At 43.9% G+C, this 24,607-nt stretch overlaps 1 protein-coding gene across 4 annotated transcripts in view; it reads right to left on the bottom strand.

Annotated features, from left to right (window-relative positions):
- The window catches only part of DNAJB2 (DnaJ heat shock protein family (Hsp40) member B2), a 2,030,098-nt gene that overhangs the window by 1,193,931 nt on the left and 811,560 nt on the right, over positions 1-24,607 (bottom strand). For all 4 annotated transcript variants that reach the window (XM_044075865.1, XM_044075867.1, XM_044075866.1 and 1 more), the window contains exon 4: positions 14,874-14,921. In XM_044075865.1, coding sequence (XP_043931800.1) covers positions 14,874-14,921 — 48 coding nt within the window. The remainder of the gene's footprint in view (positions 1-14,873; positions 14,922-24,607) is intronic.

A 24,607-nucleotide genomic window follows, 5' to 3' on the forward strand; every position in this document is an offset into this window, starting at 1 on the left:
CTGGAGATGCCTGATAGTTTGAGCGCATGGAAGGTGTTCTGAAGCTTTGGAAGTTGGCTGGTTGATATATTCTTGTCAGGATATAACCCTTACAGCTACTGCAGCAGTGATCTATGGGATGAACATCTAAGAAGTCCTCTAACTTTTCTGTAGGTATTTATACAGTGTGCGCTAAATGTGTGCCTCTTGAGTTGCCTGGCGTCACATCTATAATTAAATCTTGAGCTTACACTTATTCAACACATTAACAAGCTCCAGCTCCCCATGAGCCAGTATAGGACAAAGTGAATTAACAGAACACGTGATTTGTACAAAGAAGTCAGCATCTTCTGCAAACAAAGAAATCAAGACAAGAAGTTTAAGGGAGAAACATCTGGAAGCTGCACAGTGTCTTAACCCTAAATTTAACGTCATGGTGAGAAAATTCCTCCTGTGATATGTCTGAAAGGGTCTACTTATTCTTATCAAAAGCTCATCCTTTCGAAAAGAAAAAGTAAGAGCCCAATTATGTGAAAGTGCATTTTCGTGACTACCTGTTCAATGAACCACTGAAATTACAAAAAAAAAAAAAAACCACTCCAAAAACATTTTTGGAGGGGAGGGCAAGCTCCCCCTGCACCCCTGCTATACCGCACTACAGTGGGGAAACAGGTATATTCCCTTATCCCCATTGTAGCGTGATGCGGTGCTGCAGTGTTTTTTTTTTTTTTAATATTACCGGTTCATTGAACCGGTAGTCGCGAAAGTGTACTTTTGTTTAGGTGCACTTTAGCGTTTAGCGTAAATGGGTTCATACTTTTTCTTTTTGAAAGGATGAGCTTTCGATAAGAAAAAGTAGACCCATCTGAAAAGAGTATGTCATCTCCAGATAAGAGAATGCTGCTTTCAGCAGTCTATCACCACGTACAAACCCCAAAAATCTGTTCTTGAGTATGGGCTATGAGAAAAGTACAGATGTGTACCTACCATAAATGTAGATGTTCGAGTGTATTCACTGTTGCAGTCATTACTCTTGGGTTATCCTGCTGCTAGGCTACCCGCAGTCGGCCAGATTCCAAAGTCTAGGTCCGGCGTCGGTTGCTTTCGCCTCTTCCCTGACATCAGTGCGCCAGGGGTATAAAAGAAACAGCCGATGCCATTTTCTTCAGTTTTTCTTGCCCCAGATGTCAGGTGCCCCTAACTTGGTAGGCCGAAAGAATAAGCCAATAAAAATACATGCACACAAATAACATGTCCTTCATCTACAAGCAAATACACCAAAAAAGTTGTATAGGATAGGGAAGTGTAGATAAGCCCCAGCAAAGAAAAGGGGGATGGTGGGTGGGTAACCTGGACTGCAACAGTGAATACACTCGAACATTTACATTTATGGTAGGTACACAACTGTACTATGTTCGTGTTTCACTGTTGCAGTCATTATTCTTGGGTAGAATCCCAAAGCTGAGGTAGGGTGGCTGGTCTAAATAGGATTTGGAGAGGCTATGAGGCCCTGCAGAACTGCAGTGGCAAAGCCTGCTCTGGACTTAGAATAAAGAGATAAGTGGTAGTGCTTTGTGAAGGTGTGCACTGAACTCCAAGGTGCAGCCTCTAAGATATCTTTGGTTGGTACTCCTCTGAGGAAGGCTGCTGAGGTGGCTGTTGCTCTAGTGGAATGAAGCCTGATGTCCTTAGGCACTGATTTGCCATGTTGGAGATAGCAGAAACGGATGCAATGGCCTATCCATTTAGAAATAGTCTGTTTTGAGATAGCCTTTCCTTGTGAACCTGCAGCATATGACAATAAACGTTGCTCAGTATTTCTGAAAGCTTTAGTTCTGTCCAAGTAGAATCTTAGCTGCCTGTGTATGTCCAAAGAATGCAGAATTTTTTCACCCTTGTTTTGTGGATTAGGATAAAAGGTTGGCAAGTGGATGGTTTGGTTGAGGGCCACACTGGACACCACACCTTAGGCATAAATGTAGGGTTCGCCCGCAGAGAAACCCTGTCTGGATGGAAAATGATGAAAGGTTCCACAGCCATGAGTGCTTGTAGCTCTGAGACCCGTCTTGCAGAGGTTATTGCTAGGAGCAGAGCTGTTTTCCAGGATAATAATTTTATATCTGCTGTTGATGCTGGCTCGAAAGGAGGTAGTGTGAGTTTTTCCAAAACATAATTGAGGTCTCAGGCCGGAATTGGTGCTCTCCTTGGAGGCCTAATGTTTTTGGCCCCTCTGAGGTACTGCCTTAGTAAAGAATGAGAAAAAATAGGTGGTTCCGTATTGTAATGGGCTGAAATGGCAGAGGCATGAATCTTAATAGATGAGAAAGAAAGGCCTTTGTTTAGCATCTCAGTTAGGTATTGTAAAATCTGAGGGATATTTGGTACACTTGTGTCTATGCCTTGTTCCTGGTTCCAAGCAGAGAATCTCTTCCATTTTTCTGCATAAGATTTTCTGGTACTGGGCTTTCTGGCCTCCAAGATAATGTCCATAACAGCTTTTGTAAGTGGCGTGCTCTGAATGGCTACATTATTCGCCATGCTACCAGATTTAAGGTCTTTGAGTTGGCTGTGCAGGATCTGACTGTTTTGTTGGGTCAGCAATTGAGAAGTTTGAGGCAATATCCATGCTGGACCTTGAGACAAGCTCTTCAGGATTGGGTACCAGTGCTGGCGTGGCCAGTCTGATGCAATCAGGATCATGTTTGGCCTCTCTTTTCTGACCTTTAGGAGTACCCTGGGAAGGAGAGGCAGTGGGGGAAAGGCATATACTGTTAGATTTTTCCAGCTGAAGGATAGGGCGTCCACTTTCCATGCTTGTTTGTGATAAATTTTTGTGCAATTGGCAGTTGTGAGGGGAGGCAAATAGATCTATGTCTGGGCATCCCCATCTCCTTATTATCATGCTGAAGACTTGTGGATCCAGTTTCCATTCGTGGGGATCCATGAAGTTTCTGCTTAGTTCATCTGCCAGTGTGTTTGTTTTTCCTGGCAGGAATTGTGCTTGCATGTGTACTTCCAATGCTGTGTCCCATAGGGTCATTGCTTGTCTGCAGAGGTGGTAGGAATATGTACCTCCCTGCTTGTTTATGTACCACATAACCGTAATGTTTTCTGTCTTTATCAGTAATTGCCCTGGATGAAGCAGGTCCTTGAAAGCTGTCAGGGCATTTTGTACAGCTAGCATCTCTTTTTGATTGATGAGAAGATGCATCTGGTTTGCAGGCCATGTGCCCTGAATACATTTTCCTGCCATATGGGCTCCCCAGGCATAGTCTGATGCGTCCGTTGTCAGTGTCTGTCTGGCTGTGGCTAAAGTGAATGGCAGACCCTTGTTGTGGTGGCAGGCTTCTGTCCACCATCGAAACTCCTGTTGCAGGCAGGGGATGAGTGCAATTACTGTCTCCAGGCTGTGGCAATGCTGAGTCCAAACACTTTTCCTCATATGCAGTCTGGCATATGGAATCAGTAGAATGCAGGATGCCATGAAACCCAAGGCCTGCAGGATTTTCCTTGCAGATAAGTGGGATTTTGTTGCCAAACTCTTGAAGTAAGTAGTCAGTTGATTTTGTTTGTCTGGCATGAGATAAGCCATCTGGGCAGTTGTATTTAGGCTTGCACCCAGGAATATTATCTCTTGAGAGGGCACTAGTTTTGATTTCTTTTCGTTTACTGTGTACCCTAGGCCAATTAGTAATCTTTTTACAAACGCCAGGTGTTTTAGAAGAATGTCTTTGTTCTCTGCTTGAATTAGGCAGTCGTCCAATTAGGGATATATCTGAATTCCTTTTTGTCTGCAAAAAGCAATTACTGGTGCCAGGCATTTTGTGAAGACCCTGGGCGCAGTAGATAAGCCAAAGGGCAGTGCAGAGAATTGGTAATGCATTGAGACAGCTATGAATCTGAGGTATCTTCTGCAAGATTGTCTGATTGGGACATGCAGGTATGCCTCTTTTAGGTCCAAAGTTACAAGCCAAGCCTTCTTGCCCAGCATGGGCAGTAGCTGCTGCAGAGTCATCATCTTGAATTTTGGAACTTCCAGAAATGTATTTAGTATAGACAGGTCCAGTATTGGTCTCCAGGTTTTGTCCTTTCTGGGTACTAGGAAAAGTCTGGAGTAAAATCCTTGCCCTGCTCTTGTTGCGGTACTTGCTGAATGGCCCTCATGTTCATGAGGGCCGTAATTTGTTTTTGTGCCTCTGCCCATTGATTGTGTGGCAGGTCTGGCATACCTTTTGACCTTGGTAGAGTGTGGAAATGGAACCTGTAGCCTTGGGACACTATGTTCAGGACCCATTTGTCTTGGGTAATCCTTTGCCAATTTGTGGAGAAAAGTGCTAGTTTTCCCCCTAAGGGGGCTGCCAAAAGAAAAGTGCTTGGATCTGGTAGAGGAAAGTCATTGGGACTGTTTCCTGTAAGGTTGTGATTTGTCTTCTCTGCTTTTGGAGGTAGGAGCACCCCATTGTTTAGGCCTGTATGAGCCTTGGGGCTGACCTCTGCCTCTGGGACGCCTGTCATCTGCCTCTTTGTGGTCTGTCTGACACTGGAAAGGACCAATTTTTAGAAGGCCAGTTTCTGCTAAATATGGGTGGCTGTACCTGTAAGAAATCCTTGACTGTCTGCATGGATTTTGCTTTATCCTCCATTTTTTTCAATACCTCTTCTGCTTTAGAACCAAGCAAAGTATCATGCTGTAATGGTGCATCTAATAATTTTGCTTTAACATGATCAGGCAGATTTTGTTCCTTTAACCAAGCATGCCTTCTAATAACAGAACCTGTAACAGCGGCCCTGCAGGAGGCCTCCAGTGAATCATAACCACATTGCAAAGTATGCTTTCCCACTTGTTCAGCTGCATGCAACATATCCTGCAATTCCTTGTTTTCTGAACATTCAGTATTTGTCAACATTTTCTGTTTAAGCAGTGACATTAAATATTGCTGATATTTAAGCATATGAAACTGACAATTTAAGGCCCTTACAGCCACAGGGTAGCAGAAGTGTAGACTTTTTTCCCCCATCTGTCTAGAGTCCTGGAATCCCTATCAGAGGGGATAGGGTTTTTTTTCAGTGGAAGCTTTAACCCCCTTGGGACCTTGTGATAGTTTCTGGGTCAGCAGCGGGGTTTTTATACAGGAATTTATGAGAATCCGGAACCCTACAGTATATCTGTCTGGCTTAGCAGGTGCAGGGGGTAGAGAGTCTGGGGACAGGTCGGACTCTGAGAATACATTGTCCACAATGTCTAGTACAGGTGGAATAGCAAGGGGTCTGTGCTGAGGAAGTAGCAGAAAGTATCTGAGCCTTTTCTTAGATTCAGAATAATCTTGGCTCTCCCAGTGGAAATATTCCCTCATGGTATGCAGGGTTTCCCCAAAGGAATAATCCTCAGGAGGAGAGGCTGAAGGAAAGGATTCTTCAGCATCAGAATCCTCATAGGGAAGCATGGAGTAATCTTGTTCAGAAGAGGAATCAGAGGAAATAGAAACCTGATCAGAAGAATCATACTCTGTCTCTTGCCTAGGCCTCTTATCAGGAGGGGGATGGGAACCCGTGATCAAAGTAATTAGGTCTTCGGCCATTTTGAGCATCTGTTTTTTAGGCATGGTAGTCTGAGTAGGAGAATGCTGTACTTGTTTCTTTGTCTTTATTGCTGCTTTAGTCTTTGAAGCTGAGGATGGCTTTATATATAGTTGTGTAGGTCTGAAGACACCCTCAGAAGCCGATGTCTGCTCAGCGGCTCCGGACCCATCTGAGGGAATGATTTCTGAGTGTCCAATACCTTGAGTATCCAAAGGACCACTCGACTCCACGTGGGAGTCGGAAGCGGCCTGTGGCTCTGAGGTAGCAGGCGCCAGGGGCTGCGAAAGCACCTCACTGACAACCGGCGAACCGACGACTGGCCTAGAAGAGGCTTCGTCGTTGGTTTTGGACCTCGGATGCCTATCCTTTTCCTTATCCTTGCGTTTTTTGTAAAACTGCGGTTGTTGGCTGATCCAACGGCATTTTATAGTTAAATCTTCGGCCAAAGTAATGAAAAGAAAAATCAAACCGACGCTTGATAGTGCTTTGGTTAAATCTAGCACAAAACCGACAGCTAGCAATGTTGTGATCAGGGCCTAGGCAAGGAATACAGTAAGAGTGAAAATCCTTATGAGGTATTTGCTTCCCACAAGAAATACAATTGTTAACGTTTTCTGACATCGGTCTGGAGCAAGAAAAAAGTTTCCCCAATGGGGTACTTAGCTTTAATGAAGACTTCGGATCTGAAATTCTGATTTGAAAATCTCAGGAGTTGACCGACCAGCACTTGCGAACTGCTTTTGCTTTGGGCACCGCACGGCAAGAAAGACTGAAGAAAATGGCGTTGGCTGCTTCTTTTATACCCCTGGCGCACCGTCAGGGAAGAGGCGACAGCAACCGACGCCGGACCTAGACTTTGGATTCTGGCCGACTGCGGGTAGCCTGCCAGCAGGATAACCCAAGAGTAATGACTGCAACAGTGAAACACGATGAACATGGTTAAATGCCATATTACAATGCACTGCTGCTTGAGAATTCTGATTGATAACCACTTTACTAAAAAGAAATGTTCTTACCATAACGTTCCATCTGTGTTATTCATCTTCATTCATTCATTACTGATGGGTGTTGGTTCCATCCTTGGAACCGAGTCGGCCTTATAACAAGCTCGTGCCAGCCAAAAATCTCTCAAGCTAAGCTTTTACCCATAATGTCCTTCTCCCTGTTACCTCAGATCGAGTTTTCCCATAATAAGTAAAGCAGAGGCTTTTTCTGAGCAGAAACCCTAAAGTAGGAGTAGGACCCAATCCAATCCTCCAGGAGCCTCTGGAGGGGGACGGTGGGTGGGACGTAATGAATGAATGAAGATGAACAACACAGACGGAATGTTATGGTAAGAACATAACTTCTTTATCTGATGTTGTTAATCTTCATTCATTCCTTACTGATGGGACAGAGTCCCTAGCTACTTTTAGTCCTGGGAGGCCCTTATGGAAGGATGTTCCAGCATACCACTGAACCAAAAAACACTTTCCCCTGTTGACCAAATCCAATTTGTAATGAGTGATAAAGGTATGAGGGGTAGCCCAAGTCGCAGCTGCACAAATATCATCCAATGAAGCCTTTGCATGAAAAGCAACAGAAGTTGCCATTGACCTGGTGGAATGTGCTCTGACTTTGCACAGTAGAGAAATTTTATTCCGTTGGTAAATCAAGGATATACAGTTTCTCAACCACTTGGACAAGGTTACTTTTGAGACAGAGTTTCCAATTTCGGGCCTGAATAGGACACAAATAGCTGGTCTGATTTACGTACTGACTTAGTTCTGTCCAGGTAGAAACTTAATTGTTTAAGCACATCCAGCAAATGAAAACAGTATTCTCCTTTGTTTGAGTAGTTGGGGAAAAAAGACTGGTAGGTCAATTGTTTGATTGTCAATTCTGAAAAAACCATGGACAGAAAGGAAGGATTCGTTCGGAGTGATACTCTGTACTTATGAAATACCATGTAAGGGCATTTAATACACAAGGCCTGAAGCTCAGAAATGCATCTGGATGATGTAACAGCTACAACAAATGGTGATTTCCAGGACAGGAACTTTAACTTGCAAGTGGATGCAGGTTCGAAAGGCAATCATGTCAGGGACTGTAGTACTACCGTTAAATTCCAAAGTTTGATGGACTCCCTGAAGGATGGTCTGATATGGGAGACCCCTTTTAAGAAAGTTTTGCAGAGACGATGGGAGATTAGTGATGAGTCTTGGAATCCATTATGGAAGTTTGAGGTAGCAGCTAAATGTGCTCGGATGGTTGAGGCTGCTATAACTGTGTGAAGAAGACTTGCAAGATAATCCAAAAACCACACTAACAGGGGCTGTAGAGGGGTCTAGTTGTCTTTGTCAGGACCAAATAAGGAACCTCTTCCACTTGCAGAGAAAGATTTTTCTTGTGGATGATTTATGCAAAGCCAGAAGGACATTACACACTGGGGAGGTAAGGTTATTCTGCCTGGCGATTACCAGAAGTGGAGAAACCAAGCTGTCATCTTGAGACTGGATATGTCTGGGTGCTAAGAAGATGAGATCCCTCATAAAATCCTCCAAAGCTAGCTATGAAAAGATTGTCACTGATTCTAAGGACAACCACAAAGCATTCTATAGCTATGTCAAGAATCTCAATGGCAACACTCACGTCTGCTCTGAGCTGCAGTACAATGGCACGAAAATTACAGAACCAACTGATATCATTAACATCCTGGCTGATAGGTTCAGTGCTAACTTTACCTGCGTCTCACCCCCCTATAGAGCACATATCTATACTGGAAGAATGCAGAGCCCCTGCAATCACAACTGCGTAGGTAAAAACTGCACTCTCCAAAGTCAAGAACATAGCTTCCATGGGATCGGACAACATCCCAGGTTGCGTTCTACACGAACCTCAGAACGAACTGTCCTCCCACCTAAGCACCATGTTCAATCGTAGTCTCACATCAGCCTTTGTACCCACTGAATGGCAGACAGCAACAGTTATAACACTCCACAAAGGGAGAGCCACCACGGATGCCAGGAACTATCACCCTATTAGCCTGACCAGCCTAGTCTGCAAGGCCATGAAACGTATCATCATGGAACTCATTAACAAAGACATCGGTAACCTCCAAACTCTGGACCCCACCCAGTTCGGTTTGTGAAAGGCAGATCATGCCTCCTGAACCTGATCAACGTCTTTGAAACAGTCACCAAAGCCATAGACGAGGGTAAGGCAGTTCCACCCAGCCTATCTTGACCTCGCCAAGGCTTTTGACACCATCCCCCATTCTGGAATTATAGATCAACTCACTAAACTGGGTATAAATCCATACATCACAAAATGGGTTGCCAACTGGCTCACTGACAAAACCCACACTGTAAAAGTTGCAGACTCCAAATCTGACTTCAAACCAGTGACAAGTGGAGTACCACAGGGTTCAGTCCTGGGTCTTCTCCGGTTTGGTATCTACTTCTCTGAAGTAAGGGCTAACACAGAGGGCCTCTGGCTGACTAGATTTGCAGATGACTGCAAATTACGTGCCATAGTACAGTCCCCAAACGATGTGGACATCCTACAGAAGGGCCTCACTGAGACAGATGCCTGGTGTCAGAGCCATGGCCTCAAGCTAAACGCCAAAAAGTGCATTGTCATCCCCTTTGGTAAAAACTCTGTTCCCATGAACTACCACATAGGTGGCAGTCCACTTAACTCTGAAGGTGTGATAAGAGACCTTGGGACTGAGGTGGACAGTAGTCTCTCCTTTGATAATCGCAATGCCACAGTAGTCAGGAAATCCTTCTACGTGGCACACATCACGAAAGGGTTCGCATCCAGGAAAAAAAAGGTCATTGTCCCCCTCTACTTGGCTCTCATTAGACCCATTATTGAGTACAACACCCTTTTGGAATGTACCTCACAAGACATCTGCAACAGCTGGAAAAAGTACCTCACAAAGAGGATTATGGGTCTCAAACAGATGCCCTATGCTGACCATCTCAAAAAACTCCAACTTTACTCCGCTGCATATCACCTACTCCTAGGTGATCTCTGCCTAACATAAAAAGCTATGTCAAACCCAGAGTTGTGGGACATGCTACACCTAAAGAAATCTCAATCCCTCCGGGCTACACGCTCAAGGGACCTAAACCTTGTCACCACAATAAACAGAACATGCTGGAGGGATATAGATTCCTGTCCCAGAGACTTCCCATACTCTGGAACAAGCTACCTATCTATGTCAAGCAGAGTTCCCCATTAGCACTCTAAGAAAAATCTTGATGAGTGGATGGGAAATAGGAAATTCACCCCTGGGATCACTTCTGTGGCTCTGCTCAACAGGGGCACAAGAAAATAACTTTCTTGGGTGGCAAAAGCCTGGGAACCTTGTTGGCTAGGCTTACATAGGACCTTGGGCCGATAGCCTAGTACCTACCTATGAACCTATGAATCATCAACCCTTGTGGGTGTGAGATCAATTCTGGAGTTGGATTCAGAATCCAAGGTTGATATACTAGGTGAGGTCAGAGAAAGGGAAACCAAATTTGTAGTGGCCAGTAAGGGGCAATGAGGATTATTCTACTTCTCAGATGAAGGGCTTTCGTTATAACTTGGGGAATCAGGGGAAAGGAAAGAAAAGCATAGAGAAGTCCCGTGGGCCAATCGTGCATCACAGCATCCCGTGGGGACTCCCTCTGCGGGGGGAATTAGGGCAAAGATGCTGCTGCATTTGTGACTTGCTGGAGAGGAGAAAAGGTCACAGAGCAAGGCTGGCCACAGTGGCTGAAGAGCTTTGCTGCAATAACTGGATTGATGGACCACTCGAGGCAGTAGAATACATCTGCTCAGTTTGTCTGCAATCACGCTGGAACTTCCGGGAATATGCATTGCAATCAGGAAGAGGTTGGAAGCTATTACCCATTGCCAAATTCTCATGGCCTCTTGACACAACTGGTAGTACTTGGTTCCCCCTTGTTTGCTGATGTACCAGACAACTGACATGTTGTTTGACTGAACAGCAATTATCCCTGACGAAAGGATGGATTAAAATGCTTGCAATGCTAGAAGCACTACCCTCAGCTCTAGGACATGGATATGCAGATTGGCCTCTATGTCTGACCAAGTACCTTGGATGGTCTTCTCTTAGAAAAGCCCCCCCCACCCTATCAGGGAAGTGTCCATAGTCACTGTGGCCCTGGGCTGTTGTGGGCAAAAGGGGCGACTCCATAGTCCTTCATCTGGCTTCATCTACCACATTAAATCCTGTTTGCATAATTGAGTTATCCACATTTGAAAGGACAAAGGATGTTGTAAGGGGGTACCATTGTGTTAGAAGGAGCCATTGGAGAATTCTCATGTGTAGTCTTGCCAAGGGCACTAGGTAATTGATGCTGCCATGGAACTCAAGAGTTGAAGAACTGTCCAAGCTGGGACTAGGTTTTGACAGAGCATCATCCGGATTTGGGATCTTATCCTGTGTAATCTCTGGTCCAGAAGTGAGACTAGGCAAGCATGTCTATTGAAATTTGTCCCTATAAACTCCAAGGTTTGAGAGGGAATCAAGTTACACTTTCCCCAGTTTATTGAAATTTTCAGAGATCCTGCCAGGTTGAGAGTGTAGTTTAGGGCTATCTCCAGTAGATGTTTGGTGCAGGCGGTGAGGAGCCAATCTTCTAAATATGGAAACACCCAGAATCCTTGTAGTCTCAAGTGAGCTGTGACCACTGCCGTGCACTTGGTGAACACTCTGGGGGCTGCAGAGTCTGAAGGGCAGCACACTGAATTAAAAGTGATTGGATCCTAGCCGGAAGTGAAGAAATCTTCTGGAGCATTTGTCCATTTTTAAGTCGTAATACACGTCCTGAAAATCTATTGAGCACATCCAATCGTCTTTCTCCAAAAACGGAAGAATAGACTGAACCGTGACCATCTGGTATTTTTCCAGTTTGACAAATTTGTTTAGGATGCTGAGATCCAGAATTGGTCTGCAGTTCCCTGTCTTTTCTGGCACTAAAAAGAATCTTGAATAGAATCCAGATCCTATCTGGTCTTGCGGGACTGTCTGGATGACCTTTTTGAAGCAGCTTTTGAATTTCTAGTGCTGCTGTTTCCCTTTGACTGGGTTGAATGGCGGGAATTCGTCTTGATGACTTCGGGTAAAGATTGAACGGGATGTGATATCCCCTGGTAATGATCCGTTGCACCCATAAATATGTTGTCATCGTTAGCCAGGCAGAATGGTGCAAGGAAAAACGTCCCTCAACTACTTCCAGAAGGAAGCAATCGGGCTGCTCCTCAGGAGTGCTGATAGGGTTTGTCCAGAGAAAGAATCTCTGGAGCCCTGGTTACACGGAACCCCCTCTGCCCCTGTAGCGGCACCTTCTGGATGAGTAACCCCCTCTGCCCCGGGGAGCATGCTCGCCATGTGTGTCACAGAAAGGACCCTGCGATATCTTGTACCACATCTTTCCACGCCTCTGGTTCCTAGAGTAGGGACACTGAGGGGTGGAAAAAATGCATGCCCAAGGCAGACAGGGTCTAGCGGTCCTTCTCACATCTGGTCAATGTGTCTTTCACTTTTGGGACGAAAAGAAAAGAAGCTTCCACTGGAGCGTTAAGAAAGGAAGACTTGAAAGGGTCCACAAAGTCACAGCGGCGCATCCAGGCGTGACGTCTCATGACAACACCTGAACCCGCCGCTCCTTCAGTGGTGTGGGAAATCAAACGCATGGAGGACTTGGATATGGATTCCTGAGTAGCAAGCTGCGAGGCAATTTTGTCACACACCTCGTCAGAGGCTGCTCCTGCTAAGGTTTCAGAGAGTTCGGAAACTAAGTCTCTCTGAAGCCTGGTGAAGTGTGTCAGATAATTCAAAGACCTAACAGCGAAGAACCATGATGCAAAGACTCACTTCCCTAACTTGTCCACCGCCCAAGACTCCCTGTTTGGTGGGTGGACAGTCTGGCTTTCCTCGGCAAGCTCCTTCTTTGTGGCAGCCGCCACCACCATCGTGTCTACTGGAAGACCTGTCTGGTCTCCGTGAGATTGATTCAATGGTATCAAGACTCTTCCATGCACGCTGCACGATGAGCTGAACCAGCTCATCTGCAGGCAGGGTCACCCAGGAAGTAGAGGATCGAGCACAAAAAGCCTGCAGGAGCACGAACTCCTAGGACGAGGGGTTGGTGGGCTTCCAGTCACCCCTCTGTTTCAGTATTTCAAGGATGTCTCTAAAAGAGACATCATCAGGGGGCCAACGTGGGGACCCCTCCCCTTCATCATAGTCTGTGACTTCAGTGAGAGACTCCTCAGGGGAGTCCATGTGCTTCCTCTTGCACGTCCTCTTAAGAGGTACCTCTTCAGCAAGGGCTTCTGAAGAGGACTCCGAAGAAGGGGCACCCTGTGGTAGGGTATCCTGAGGCTCTTGTGCTCAATGTCCCGAAGAGGTGGCTTGTGTCAGCTGTGGCTCAGAAGGAGGACATAGCTGATACTCTGACACCAACAGCTTACCTACAGAGGCAAGGGCCCTCTCCATCTCCTGGAAAGCCAGCCCGACCGAAGAGGGATGGGTGCCCAGTACCAAGAAGGACAACCTCGGAATTGGGATCACACCCCGCTCCAACGGACCAGCTCCCAAGGATGGAGCCTCAAGAGGACTAAGTACCATTAGGACTCCTGGGACCGTAGACGGCGCCATAGAAAAAAAATCGGCACTGTGCTAGAAACCACAGTGCCTACAGTCCAGTCACGATCCTGAGAGAGGCCCGGCTCCAACTGAACCAAAGGCCAAAAGGGTCAACTCTGGAACCACAGTGAGGTCCACCTGTGGAACTGAAGCAATGGGTGCCAATAAGGGTGTCGGTTCCAAGGTCTTCGATACCTGCACGAAGGTCAAAGGAGAAGAATATGCTGGAGTCCATAGAGAAAGACTCCCAACTCCTACAGGGAGGAGAGTTTTGGAAGGTGTTGTAATCCCCCTTGCCATCACAGCTGATCCACAAGATGCACCACATCCAATTCCTAGAGGCTCCTGGTCGATCATGTCGATATCCCTGATGGGGAGTCAGGTTGTTCCAAGAAAGGGCTGAATTGCTGTCTGAAGAAGGGATCCATTGTGGGTGAATATCGGGTCTGAGCTATATGGTCCATTGGCACCGAAGTCTCATGGGTGAAGACATGTGTAGAAGGTGTGTCCAGTACAGAAACTCCTGGAGCAAATATTAAAGGCAAGCTCGGTGCCACAGTCAAGGACGGTGCCGTGGACAGTACTGAGGTTAAAGTTATCAATGATGGCACCAAGGCAGAAATTACTAGTCTTGGTAAGGCCGGCACCGAGGATTCAGTTTTGCCGTGGAAGTCAATTTAGGTCCTGAGGCCAAAGCAGTCAATTTTGGAATCTTTTGTTTAGGTTCCTGCTTTTTGTCACCCAAAGGTGATGAAGGAATCGAATGAGGTCTCATTCTATGTTCTTCATTGGGAGGGGATAAGCCCTCCAACACACAAATAGCCTCTGAGAAGGGTGTCTTAAGGAGACCCTTCAGGATTCATTTGTTTTTCCTTTCGTTAAGGGCTCGAGAGCTAAACTCTTTAGCAAGGTGGTTGAAGAGACAGGTGAGGAACACCCAGACAATACACACAAGAGTTGTGGGTGTCTGAATTTGGCATTTGTTGGCCGCACTGGTCGCATTGTTTAAAACCAGAAGCTCCCTTCTTTTCCAACATGGTGCTATAGAGATTAACAACTACCACAAGAAAACAATAATCGAAGTTATAGAAAGGATTTTTTTATATGAAAGGAAGAAGGAAGATAGAAGGGGAAAGGGAAATACCAACAATTGTTTTTTGAAGAAAGTTACCTCAAGGGTAGAGGGCAGTAAGGGCCTATAGCAACGATGGTACTTAAAATCGACCTAAACGGTAAGAAAAACAGCAACAATAACAAAAACAGTAATGGAGTCGGTAAATTAGTGATAAAATAGGGAAAGAAAAATATCAGAAGTACAACAAGCAAGTTGAAAATTTTCAAAGTACATAGCTGAGAGCTGGCTTGACACGGCTTTACGGCAATGCAGCAAATGAGATCTGAGGTAACAGGGAGAATGGCATTGTGGGTAAAAGCATAGCTCGAGAGTTTTTTTGGCTAGCATGAGCTTGTTATAAGGCTGACTCAGTTCCAAGGATGGAACAGACACCCATCAGTAAGGAATGAATGAAGATTAACAACATCAGATAAAAAACTTTTCAGCTTAATGACAAAAAGACAAGTAAAATAAGTAAATAAACAATTGAAAACATATTCAATTAATTTACTGAAAAAGCATACACTTCTTCCAGACTTTTACCCATACCTGACAGTCCATCCTTTCCATAACGGTCATAGACATCTCGTTTGTTCTCTAAAACAAGAGAAGAGTTTGATTAAACAAGCATTATTTGTATTCAAGCATGTGATCTATAACTCAAAACACTGATGCACATTACCAAAGAGTTAAATGTCAAGCAGTGTTAATACAATTTCCTTACTAGAAGATTGATGACCATTCTTAACAGAAAATGTAATGAAAAACAAAAGCAATCAATAAAATGAAGAAAACCAAGAATGCGAATGAGGCTTAAATTAAGTAATAAAAGCAAACAACATTACACAAAATGTAACTACAAAGGTTCTCAGGCATGCAGGAGACTGACCATACAGAAGTAATACATATACACAGAGTGACAGCAAGTTTTCAGATGTTCTACTAATGCACAGTCAGTACTATACAGGCTACTTGCTTTCTCAAGTAATGTAAGTAGGGGAAGAACAAAGCCTATAACTCCTCAGTAAAGTAGTTGCAGCAGACTTGCCTTAGCTGCACTAGCAGACTGGGGAAGGGGGAGGGCTTAGGTACAACAGTTTACTTTCAAAAAAAAAAAAAAAATTACCGTTATGAAAAGCATGCAACAGTGCTTTCACAAAAAGCATACTCTTAGTGAGGTCATAACATGGGGATGATTTCAACATGTTACAATTAGGGTTGGCACCTTTCATTGTGGCCAAACCACACAACGGCCACACCCCTTACACTTCCACTAACCCTGCCCATATCCTACCATCTCTCCACCCACTTTCCACCCATTCTGTAACGTCACAGGCACGTCAGGAAGGAGGGACAGTCTCTTTTCCTGGTCTGCAGTATTATTTTTTTTTTATTATTATTTATTTTTTTTAAGGAAAGCATATTGACTCTGCCAATTTAAACTCGGATAGTCTGTTTTTTGAAACAGAATACCAGAGTTTGCACAGTGTTTTCTGGACTACTGGACAATCGGTTTGATTTCTGGATAGTCTGTAAAAAATGGATATGTGGCAACTCTAGTTACAATAAGACGCAAGTAAAAGACCTGTAAGAGAAACTGTGCAAAAGCTTAGTTACTTCTGAAAGGTATAGTAAAGTTGAAGTGTTTGTCAAACGTGGAAACATTATGCATATCAGAAATAAAGATCCCCTATAAAAGTAAAAGATACTCCAGGCAAAGACAGAGAAGCAGTGACATCTTTATTAACATTACACATTGCACAGTGACATGAGTATACATTTAAGAGAAAAACCATTACAATGACCTTTTTCCCTTTATACATGTTATACAAGTATGATTTTTCTCAAGAATTATTCAATTTAACATTACATAGAGTACTAAATTCCCGCCTTCCCTGAAATACTGCTCCCACATATTCCACTTTTCTTTCCCTTTTCCAAAGATCCCACCCTCCAGTTCTTCAATCTCCTTTAAATCATTCAACAATTTTGTTACATTTGATTTTGCTTTTGATTTCAATTTCAGAGTAATTGTTTTTTTTTGGCAGACAATAGCATTAAACCTAGTAGGGTCACTGCATCTAGGCAGTTCTATTTCTATATCCCAGCTCAAAATAATCATTTCCTTAGTTAAAATAATTTTCTCTCCCAAGATTTACAATGTCCCCTGGAGGGAATTTCTAAAATCTATTAAACTGTTACAATCCCAAAAATGTGTTCCTGGGTTCCCCTCTCTTTCCCTTCACACCTCCAGTAATTTCTGTGAAAAGCAGTGATGACTCTTGACATTTAACATCAACAGATAACCATGCTCAGTGCAATACAATGGCTTAGCTCCACCTAAACTTTAATTCCATGAATTCTATCACAAGTAAGAATGGCTCACAGCAGAAACCATTCTCTTCAATAAGGAGATGAAGACTATACAGGGAAGAAATGGAAAAAAATATCAAGTACTACATGAAAAATTTAGTACAGAGACTAAAGAAGCAGCCTTCCCTAATGCCAAGAGTCAGAATATACTGCTTGCTGGAGATGTTTTTATAAGTGCACAGTTTCTCTTTAGAGACTAAAGGAGAGGCACAGGACTGAAGGATGAAAACAAGCTTCTCTGATGACAGTACATTGAGTAAGAAGACAAGAAATGTTAGCCTGTATGTCTTTGCATCTTGAGGGAAATCTAAAAATATGTGGGGTAAACCTGTACAATTACTTGCAATTTTTAAAGAATGTACCTCTTTTTTTTTTTGCATTCTATACCTTTGCCTGGCTTGTGTATTTTCGATATGTAATTCAACTAAAATCTCAAACAGTGCAGGTCTTTCATTTAGGATTCCCCTAAACGCTGATAACAATCCATGATAGGGAAGGTAAATTCTAGCCTACCCTCACACATTTCAGAGCAATAAACCAGTTAAGTCTAACAATGAAAAAAATGAACCAAAAACAAAAAGAATAGCTGGTTCAAACATAGAAACCCATTAGGAACTTTCCTTTTGCAAGGAAAGTTATGTGTCAACCGAACAGCAGGTGACCTTCCATATTAGTAGAAAAACCTCTTTTGTAGAGCAGCTTGAAAAAAAATCTAAAATGAAGATGAGGATCCATGGGCAGACATGCTGAAATGGCTAATAAACACCTCTTGGCAAATGAGTAAACAGGCCATAAAGTACTTACTTACACAAATGTTTGAGAACCAGAAGGAATAATCCCTGCTAGGACCCTGGTTATAGGAGAGACACCAACTAGAGAATGTTCTCCACTGTAAGATTTCCTTGTAGAGGGATTTCTTGCCACCTTTAGTACCTGCTGTACATCCTCATGAAACAGGCACCTAAAAGGTATGACAACTGAATCATCCAGAGATTCAAATGAAGTTGCTTAAGACTGGAGTGTATCAAACTCCCCTTGTCTTTTGTGACTACACTGAATCTGCGAGGAAATATGTGACAACTGTCCCTGGCCAATTCCATATAAGAAGGGAAAGCCAGTGTTAGTTGGGACAGAAGGGAGTCACCACAATCATTTTAGAGAGTGTATCCGAGTCTTTAGAATAACCCTGGATATCCGTGGAAAGGGCAGAAATTCATAGCACACACCTGACCACAAGAATGAAAATGCATCAGTTTTCCAGGCCTGCCTGCAAGGACTCCTAGTACATAATTTACTTTGATGTCAGTTTTGAAAGGAGTCAAAGAGATCTACTTGAGGTGTCCCCCACAACTGGATCCATTCCTGGAAGATCCTCTCATTCAATTTCCATTTGTGATGGTTTATCCAGGTCATTCTCAACTTGTCTGCCATTAAATTTTGTTCCAATGGTAAGATGGTTGGAGGGCTAAGTAATTCTACAGAGCTAACTGTCAAGCCATCACAGCCAACATGCACAGAGGGTAAGATTTGGTGCCTCTTTTTTATGTACCATGTCATTGTGGCATTGTCTATAATTACCTGCAATGATCCTAGCGACCACAGGACATGAAGACATTCTACAGCATGGATCAAACCAACATTTCTTTGATGTTTATATGCTTTGGTCTGTCTGAACTGTCTCACAGGCCTAGAACACCTACACTCATAGAAACTGCTCCCAAAGTACAAACTGGTGTCTTATTTCATCCAACAATACAATTCTTTCTTGACAAAGCCTAAAACAGAAATATGAAAATCCCAGAGGATGAGAATGCTGGATTCACATTTTTTAAGCATTGAATTTTTCACGTTTAACTTTGAAAGAGGAACAATGAAAATCATAGAAGCCATGAACTCTGTAACCCTGAGATATTCTCTGTCTGAAATCACAGACAGATTTCAGAAGATCAGGAAAGTTTCTAGATAAAAATTTACCTTTTCCTGTGCCTTTGAAGAGATATACCTAGAAGGAAGACAAAGTACACAATACTGTGTGATACAGTCCAGCAGGATTTTATGAACATTTACATGGAAGCCCACATTGTTAAGGAGTGAAGAAAATGAAAGTTATACACTCGCCATAACTAGCATCTGTGTTGTCCATTTTCATTCTTCCTCAAAGTAGGGGTATCAGATCTGACCCTCAGATTCAAATATGCCAATCTCTTTAGATTCTTGGGTCAAACTCTTGAGATTCTCCCTTTACCCATAATGCCCCTTACTTGCCAGATTACCTCAGATCAAGTTTGCTGCTGCTAAATATGCCAAAAGGCATAAATATTTATACTAATAATTATAACAAGAAACAGGACAATGGCATAAGGGCTCAGACTGGAAACAATGGTTCCAATCCATCTCATCAGGTCACTCCCAAAAAATAAGGATACAGGGAAGGAGGGTGGGAGGTAAATTAAGCTATGTACATCTAAAAGACGTAGAATGTATTCTCCCTTACTGTCAAATTTTGGAAAGAAGACTGGTAAACTGATCACTTGACTCATGTTTGACTCAGAAAAATCTTTTGGCAAGAAGAAAAGGCTTGTATGTAATGTCACTGTCTTGTGAAAAACCAAAACAGGTAGTTTTGAAGAGAGTGCTTGGAGTTCAGAAACTCGCCTGCTGACATAATGGCAAAAAAAAGACTTTATGTACTCACCATAACGTTCCATGTCTGTTGTCCATCTTGCCTTCATTCTTGCTGGTTGGGTTCGGAACCAATAATTGGTTCCGACGCAGCCGATGCAAAAGCTTGAGAACGTCTACCGGCTCGTGGCTACACTCTATCCCATCATGTCCAGGGAAGATTACCCAGATCTTGTTTGCAGATAGTACAGCCAATGTCCCCAATGAGATATAATCATGTCTGAAAAGAACTAAACAAGAGATTCAGAGAACATCACGTTCAAATTAACAAAAAAACACTCAATCCTCCAGAAGCGAAGGCTGGGGGAAGGAGGGTGGGACGTAAGAATGAAGGCGAGATGGACAACAAACATGGAACGTTATGGTGAGTACATAGCTTCTTTATGTCATGTTGTCCTATCTCGCCTCCATTCCCTGCTGGTTGGGACAGCGTCCCTAGCACCATCTTTCTTGGGTGTCTCAAGGGAAAAAACTCTTCAGAACAGTGGACTCAAAACAGGCCCTGTTCCTGGAGGCCAAATCGACCTTGTAATGAGTGATAAAGGCATGAGGCTTTACCCATGTTGGTGCTGCATAAATGGAATCCATAGCAGGCTTACCTGAAAGGCAGATGAGGTTGCTATTGCTCATGTAGAGTGACCTTTCACCTTTCCTGGAAGCTCTCTGTTTTCAGATTTGTATGTGAAAGTTATACAGTCTGTAAGCCATTTGGAAAGTGTGACCTTTGATATGGGGGCCCCTTTCTTTTTATCTGAAAAAGATACAAATAGCTGGTCCAATTTCTTGAAAACCTCTGTTCTATGCAGATAGAAACGGAACGGTCTATGTACGTATAATGGTGTTAATTTGTTGTCTGGCCTGTTGCCATAGCTTGGGAAAAAGACTGGCAAGTCAATGGATTGATTTAAATTAGCTTCTGAACATACTTTTGGAAGGAATGAAGGGTTGGTTCACAGGGAAACTCTATCTTTGTAAAAAGTCATGTATGGGGACGTATTGACAATGCTTGATCTTCTGACACCCATCTAGCAGACGTAATGGCTACCAAAAAGGTTGTTAAAAACTTTAGGTCACAGGATGATGTTGGTTCAAAGTGAGGAAGGATCAAAGCGGATAAAACAAAGTTTAGGCACATGGCACTGGTGGTTCTTTTACCAGGGGCCTCAGTAATAATGTACCTTTCAAGAAAGCTTTGCAAAGCCTGTGGGACATGATTTTAAATCCCATGTCTCCGATATGATAGTTTGATATAGCAGCTAACTGAACTCGAATAGTAGCCGTAGTTGCACCTTCATTAAAAAGCTTAGCCAGAAAGTCTAATACAGCTGTTATGGGGGCAGTAAAAGGATCAATGTGGTTGTTAAAAGTCCAACAGGAAAATCTTTTCCATTTACTAGAATATAATTTTCTGACTGAAGTTTTATGAGACTAAATCAAAATGTGTTTCACTGCAGGGGAAAGATCAGGAAGTCTGGCTATGAGTGGAACTGGAGCAGCCAAGCTGTCATCTTGAGGGTATGAATTGAGGGATGGAGCATCCCTGAAGGATGAGTCAGGAGGTCTGGAACTGGGTCCGGAATCCACGGCTCCTCCTGGAGATGGGGCCATAGAAAGGGAAAACAAATCTGACGAGGCCAGTATGGAGCGATGAGTATCAAACTGCTTCCCAACAGCTTGGCTTTCTGTAGGACTTTGGAGATCAAGGAAAACAGGGGAAAGGTGTAGAGAGGACCCGGAGGCCAATCGTGTAAGAGTTGAGTCCCTTGGTGACTCCCCCAGGGGGGATCAGGGCACAATAGCTGCTGCACTTGGTATTTATGGACGTGGCAAAGAGACTGCAGCAAGGCTGGCCCCACTTTTTGAAGATCATTTCCGCTATCTCTGGCTTTAGGGACCACTAGCGAGGCATCCTAACAGCTCTGCTGAGTTTGTTCACTATCACACTGGACTTCCTCGGGATGGGTGTTGCTGTCAGAAAATGTTGGGAAGAGACTGCCCACTGCCATACCCTTTGGGCTTCTTGACAGAGGGAATAAGATTTGGTTCCTCCTTGTTTTGTTTATGTACCACATTTGTTTATGTACCACACCACTGACAGGTTTGTCTGTACTGCAATCATTCCTAGTGGGAGGGAGTCCAGGAATGCCTGCAATGCCAACAGCACCACTCTCATCTCTAGGACATTGATATGCAAGTGGTTCTTGTAATCCTGCCACACGCCCTGGACAGTCCTTCCCAGATAATACCCCCCCCCCACCTGGGAAGAGTCCATGGTTACTGTTGCTACTGGATGTGGAAAGACGAACGGTCGGTCTAAGGTCACCTGTGGGAGTGAAGCCACCAGCACAGATCTTTCTTGCCGGATTATGTGATGCTAATTTTGTGAGACATGGGCAGCTCCTGCATGGACCACTGGGTAGGACAGTAGCCACTGAAGAATTCTCATGTGCAGACGAGCTAATGGTATCAAGGTTACTGCTGCCGCCATAATACCCAAAACTTTCAAAACAATCCTAGTTTGCACTTTTTTCTTGGTCAAGAGATTTCTGACTTGATGATGTAATGTTTGAATCCTCACAGGAGGGAGCTTGGCCAACATTCGTCTTGGCAGATTTTTCAAAATTTATTATGATGCCTAGGTGAGAGCAAAGATGTATAGTGGTGTCTCTCATTTTTGTTAGTAGATGCTTGGTGATGGCGGTTAGGAGCTAGTCGTCTAAGTATGGAAACACTCAGAATCCTAGACGCCTCAAGTGAGCTGTAATCACTGCCATACATTTGGTGAACACTCTGGGGGCTGTAGTGAGACCAAAGGGCAGAGCTCGGAACCAGCAGTGAGACTGGTTCCCAGCCGAAAGCGCAAATGTCTCCTGGATCGCCTGTCCATTTTTATGTGGCAGTACGCATCCTGGATATCTATCGAACATATCTAATTGTCTTTTCCCCAGAAAGGTGAGTATCGATTGCAATGCTACCATCCGGAACCTTGATTTCTTGATGGACTTGTTTAGTCTGCTGAGATCCAGAATGGGCCTTCAGTTCCCTGTCTTTTTTGGAACTAAAAAGAACCTTGAGTAAGTTCCGGATGCACTTTGGACTGCAGGGACAGTTTGGATGATTCTTTTTTCTAGCAATTTTTGAACTTCTAAGGTTGCATGATCCCTTTGACTGGGTGGAACATCAGAGACTGATTTTGCTTTTAAGGGTGAGGAGAAAAAGGGTATGCAATAGCCTCTGGATATTATCGTTTGTACCCATTTGTCTTTTGTTATCTCTAGCCAGGCATTTGTGTACGATAAGCGACCCCCTGACTGCCTCCAGAGATGGGCAGACTGGCCCTCCATTCAGGAGCACTGAAAGGGCTTACCAAGTAAGAAGTCCCTGTCACCCTGGTTCTGCGTAGTCCCTCTGCCATTTTTTCTGTGTCTTCCACTGTTACTTCCCCCTCTGCCCCTGGGGGAAGAATCACCACGTGCATCTGGAAAGCCTGTCTGGGACTTACAAAAATAGAAGTTATGTTCTTACCATAACGTTCCATGTTAGTTGTCTTCTTCACGCCTTCTTTCTTGCTGGATGGGTTCGGAGCCGACCTCGGCTCCGACTCGGCCACTCTAAAAGCTCGAGAGTTGGTTCCACCGGCTCGAGGCTCCCCCTATATCCCACAATGCTAGGCGGTATTACCTCAGATCTCGTTTGTAAGCTAGGCCCAGCCAAAAATAACTCCAGAACCACTGGAAAAGGGAAAAACCCACCTCTATAAAAGGAAGGGAAGAAGGTGACCTAAAAACCTGATGAAGGAATATATGCACAGTATAGCATATACCTATATACAATAGAGGTGGTAGAAAGAGAGGCCACAATCAAACTCCTCTAGGTCTGTCCAGGCTAGGGGGAAGGAGGGTGGGACGCAAGAAAGAAGGCGAGAAGAAGACAACTAACATGGAACGTTATGGTAAGAACATAACTTCTATATGTTAAGTTGTCCATCTCGCCTTCATTCTTGCTGGATGGGACCGCGTCCCTAGCACCTTGTCCCGGGTGGCCTATCGGAACAGACTCTTGAGAACAGTGGAACCAAAGTTAGCTCTATGTCTAGAAGCTAAATCCAACTTATAATGAGAAATGAAAGTGTGAGGAGTAGCCCAAGTAGCCGCTGCACAAATGGTGTCAATAGGCAGCCTGTCTTGGAAGGCTATAGAAGTAGCCAAAGCTCTGGTGGAGTGGGCCTTAGGTTTGTTAGGCAGCTTTTGGTGTCTAATTTCATAAACAAGGGAAATCAAAGATGTTAGCCATCTTGAGAGTGATACCTTCGAAACTGAAAGTCCCTTTCTGCCTTCTGCATAAGAGACAAACAACTGGTCAGTTTTCCTGATCTGTTTGGTTCTATCCAAATAATACCTTAACTGACGATGAACATCTAGCCAATGCAATTTTTGTTCAGACCTGTTAGAAAAGTTAGGAAAAAACACAGGGAGGTCAATGCTTTGATTTAGGTTAGACGCAGAGGCTACTTTAGGTAAAAAGGATGGATTGGTTCGTAAGGACACCCTGTCTTTATGAAACAATAGATACGGAGGTCGACTGCTGAGTGCATGAAGTTCTGAGACCCTTCTAGCTGAAGTAATGGCTACCAGAAAGAGAGTCTTCCAGGATAGCAATTTCAATGAACAGGAAGCTGCAGGTTCGAAAGGGGGAAGAATCAAAGATGTGAGAACTAAATTAAGGTCCCAAGAAGGAGGAGGATTTCTTATAGGAGGTCTGAGAAGAAAAACTCCCTTCAAAAAAGCTTTGCAGAGCTTGTGAGACATGATGGCAGAATCTGAAATGCCCACATGAAAGTTAGAAATAGCCGCCAATTGAACTTTAAGAGTAGAAGGAGATGAACCTGCATGGAAGAGTTCAGCTAGAAAATCAAGGACTATTTGGATGGAAGCAGTGAAAGGATCTATGTCCCTTCCTTGAGCCCAATAGGCGAAACGTTTCCACTTACTAAGATAAATCTTCCGAGTGGAAGATTTATGGGAAGCTATCAAAATATCTCGAACAGAGTGAGATATTTGAGGAAGCCTGGCTAAGGTTGGAATTGGAGGAACCAAGCAGTGAGGTTCAGAGAGGGGAGGGAGCGATGTAACTGACCCGATTGATGGATCAAAAGATCTGGAACTAGGTCCAGATGCCAAGGTTGCTCCAACAGAAATTGATGTAGAAAGGGGAACCAAACCTGTCGA

Source organism: Protopterus annectens, chromosome 6.part1, assembly GCF_019279795.1.
Source record: "Protopterus annectens isolate FY-2018-M chromosome 6.part1, PAN1.0, whole genome shotgun sequence".
In the NCBI taxonomy this organism is placed as follows: Eukaryota; Metazoa; Chordata; order Ceratodontiformes; family Protopteridae; genus Protopterus; species Protopterus annectens.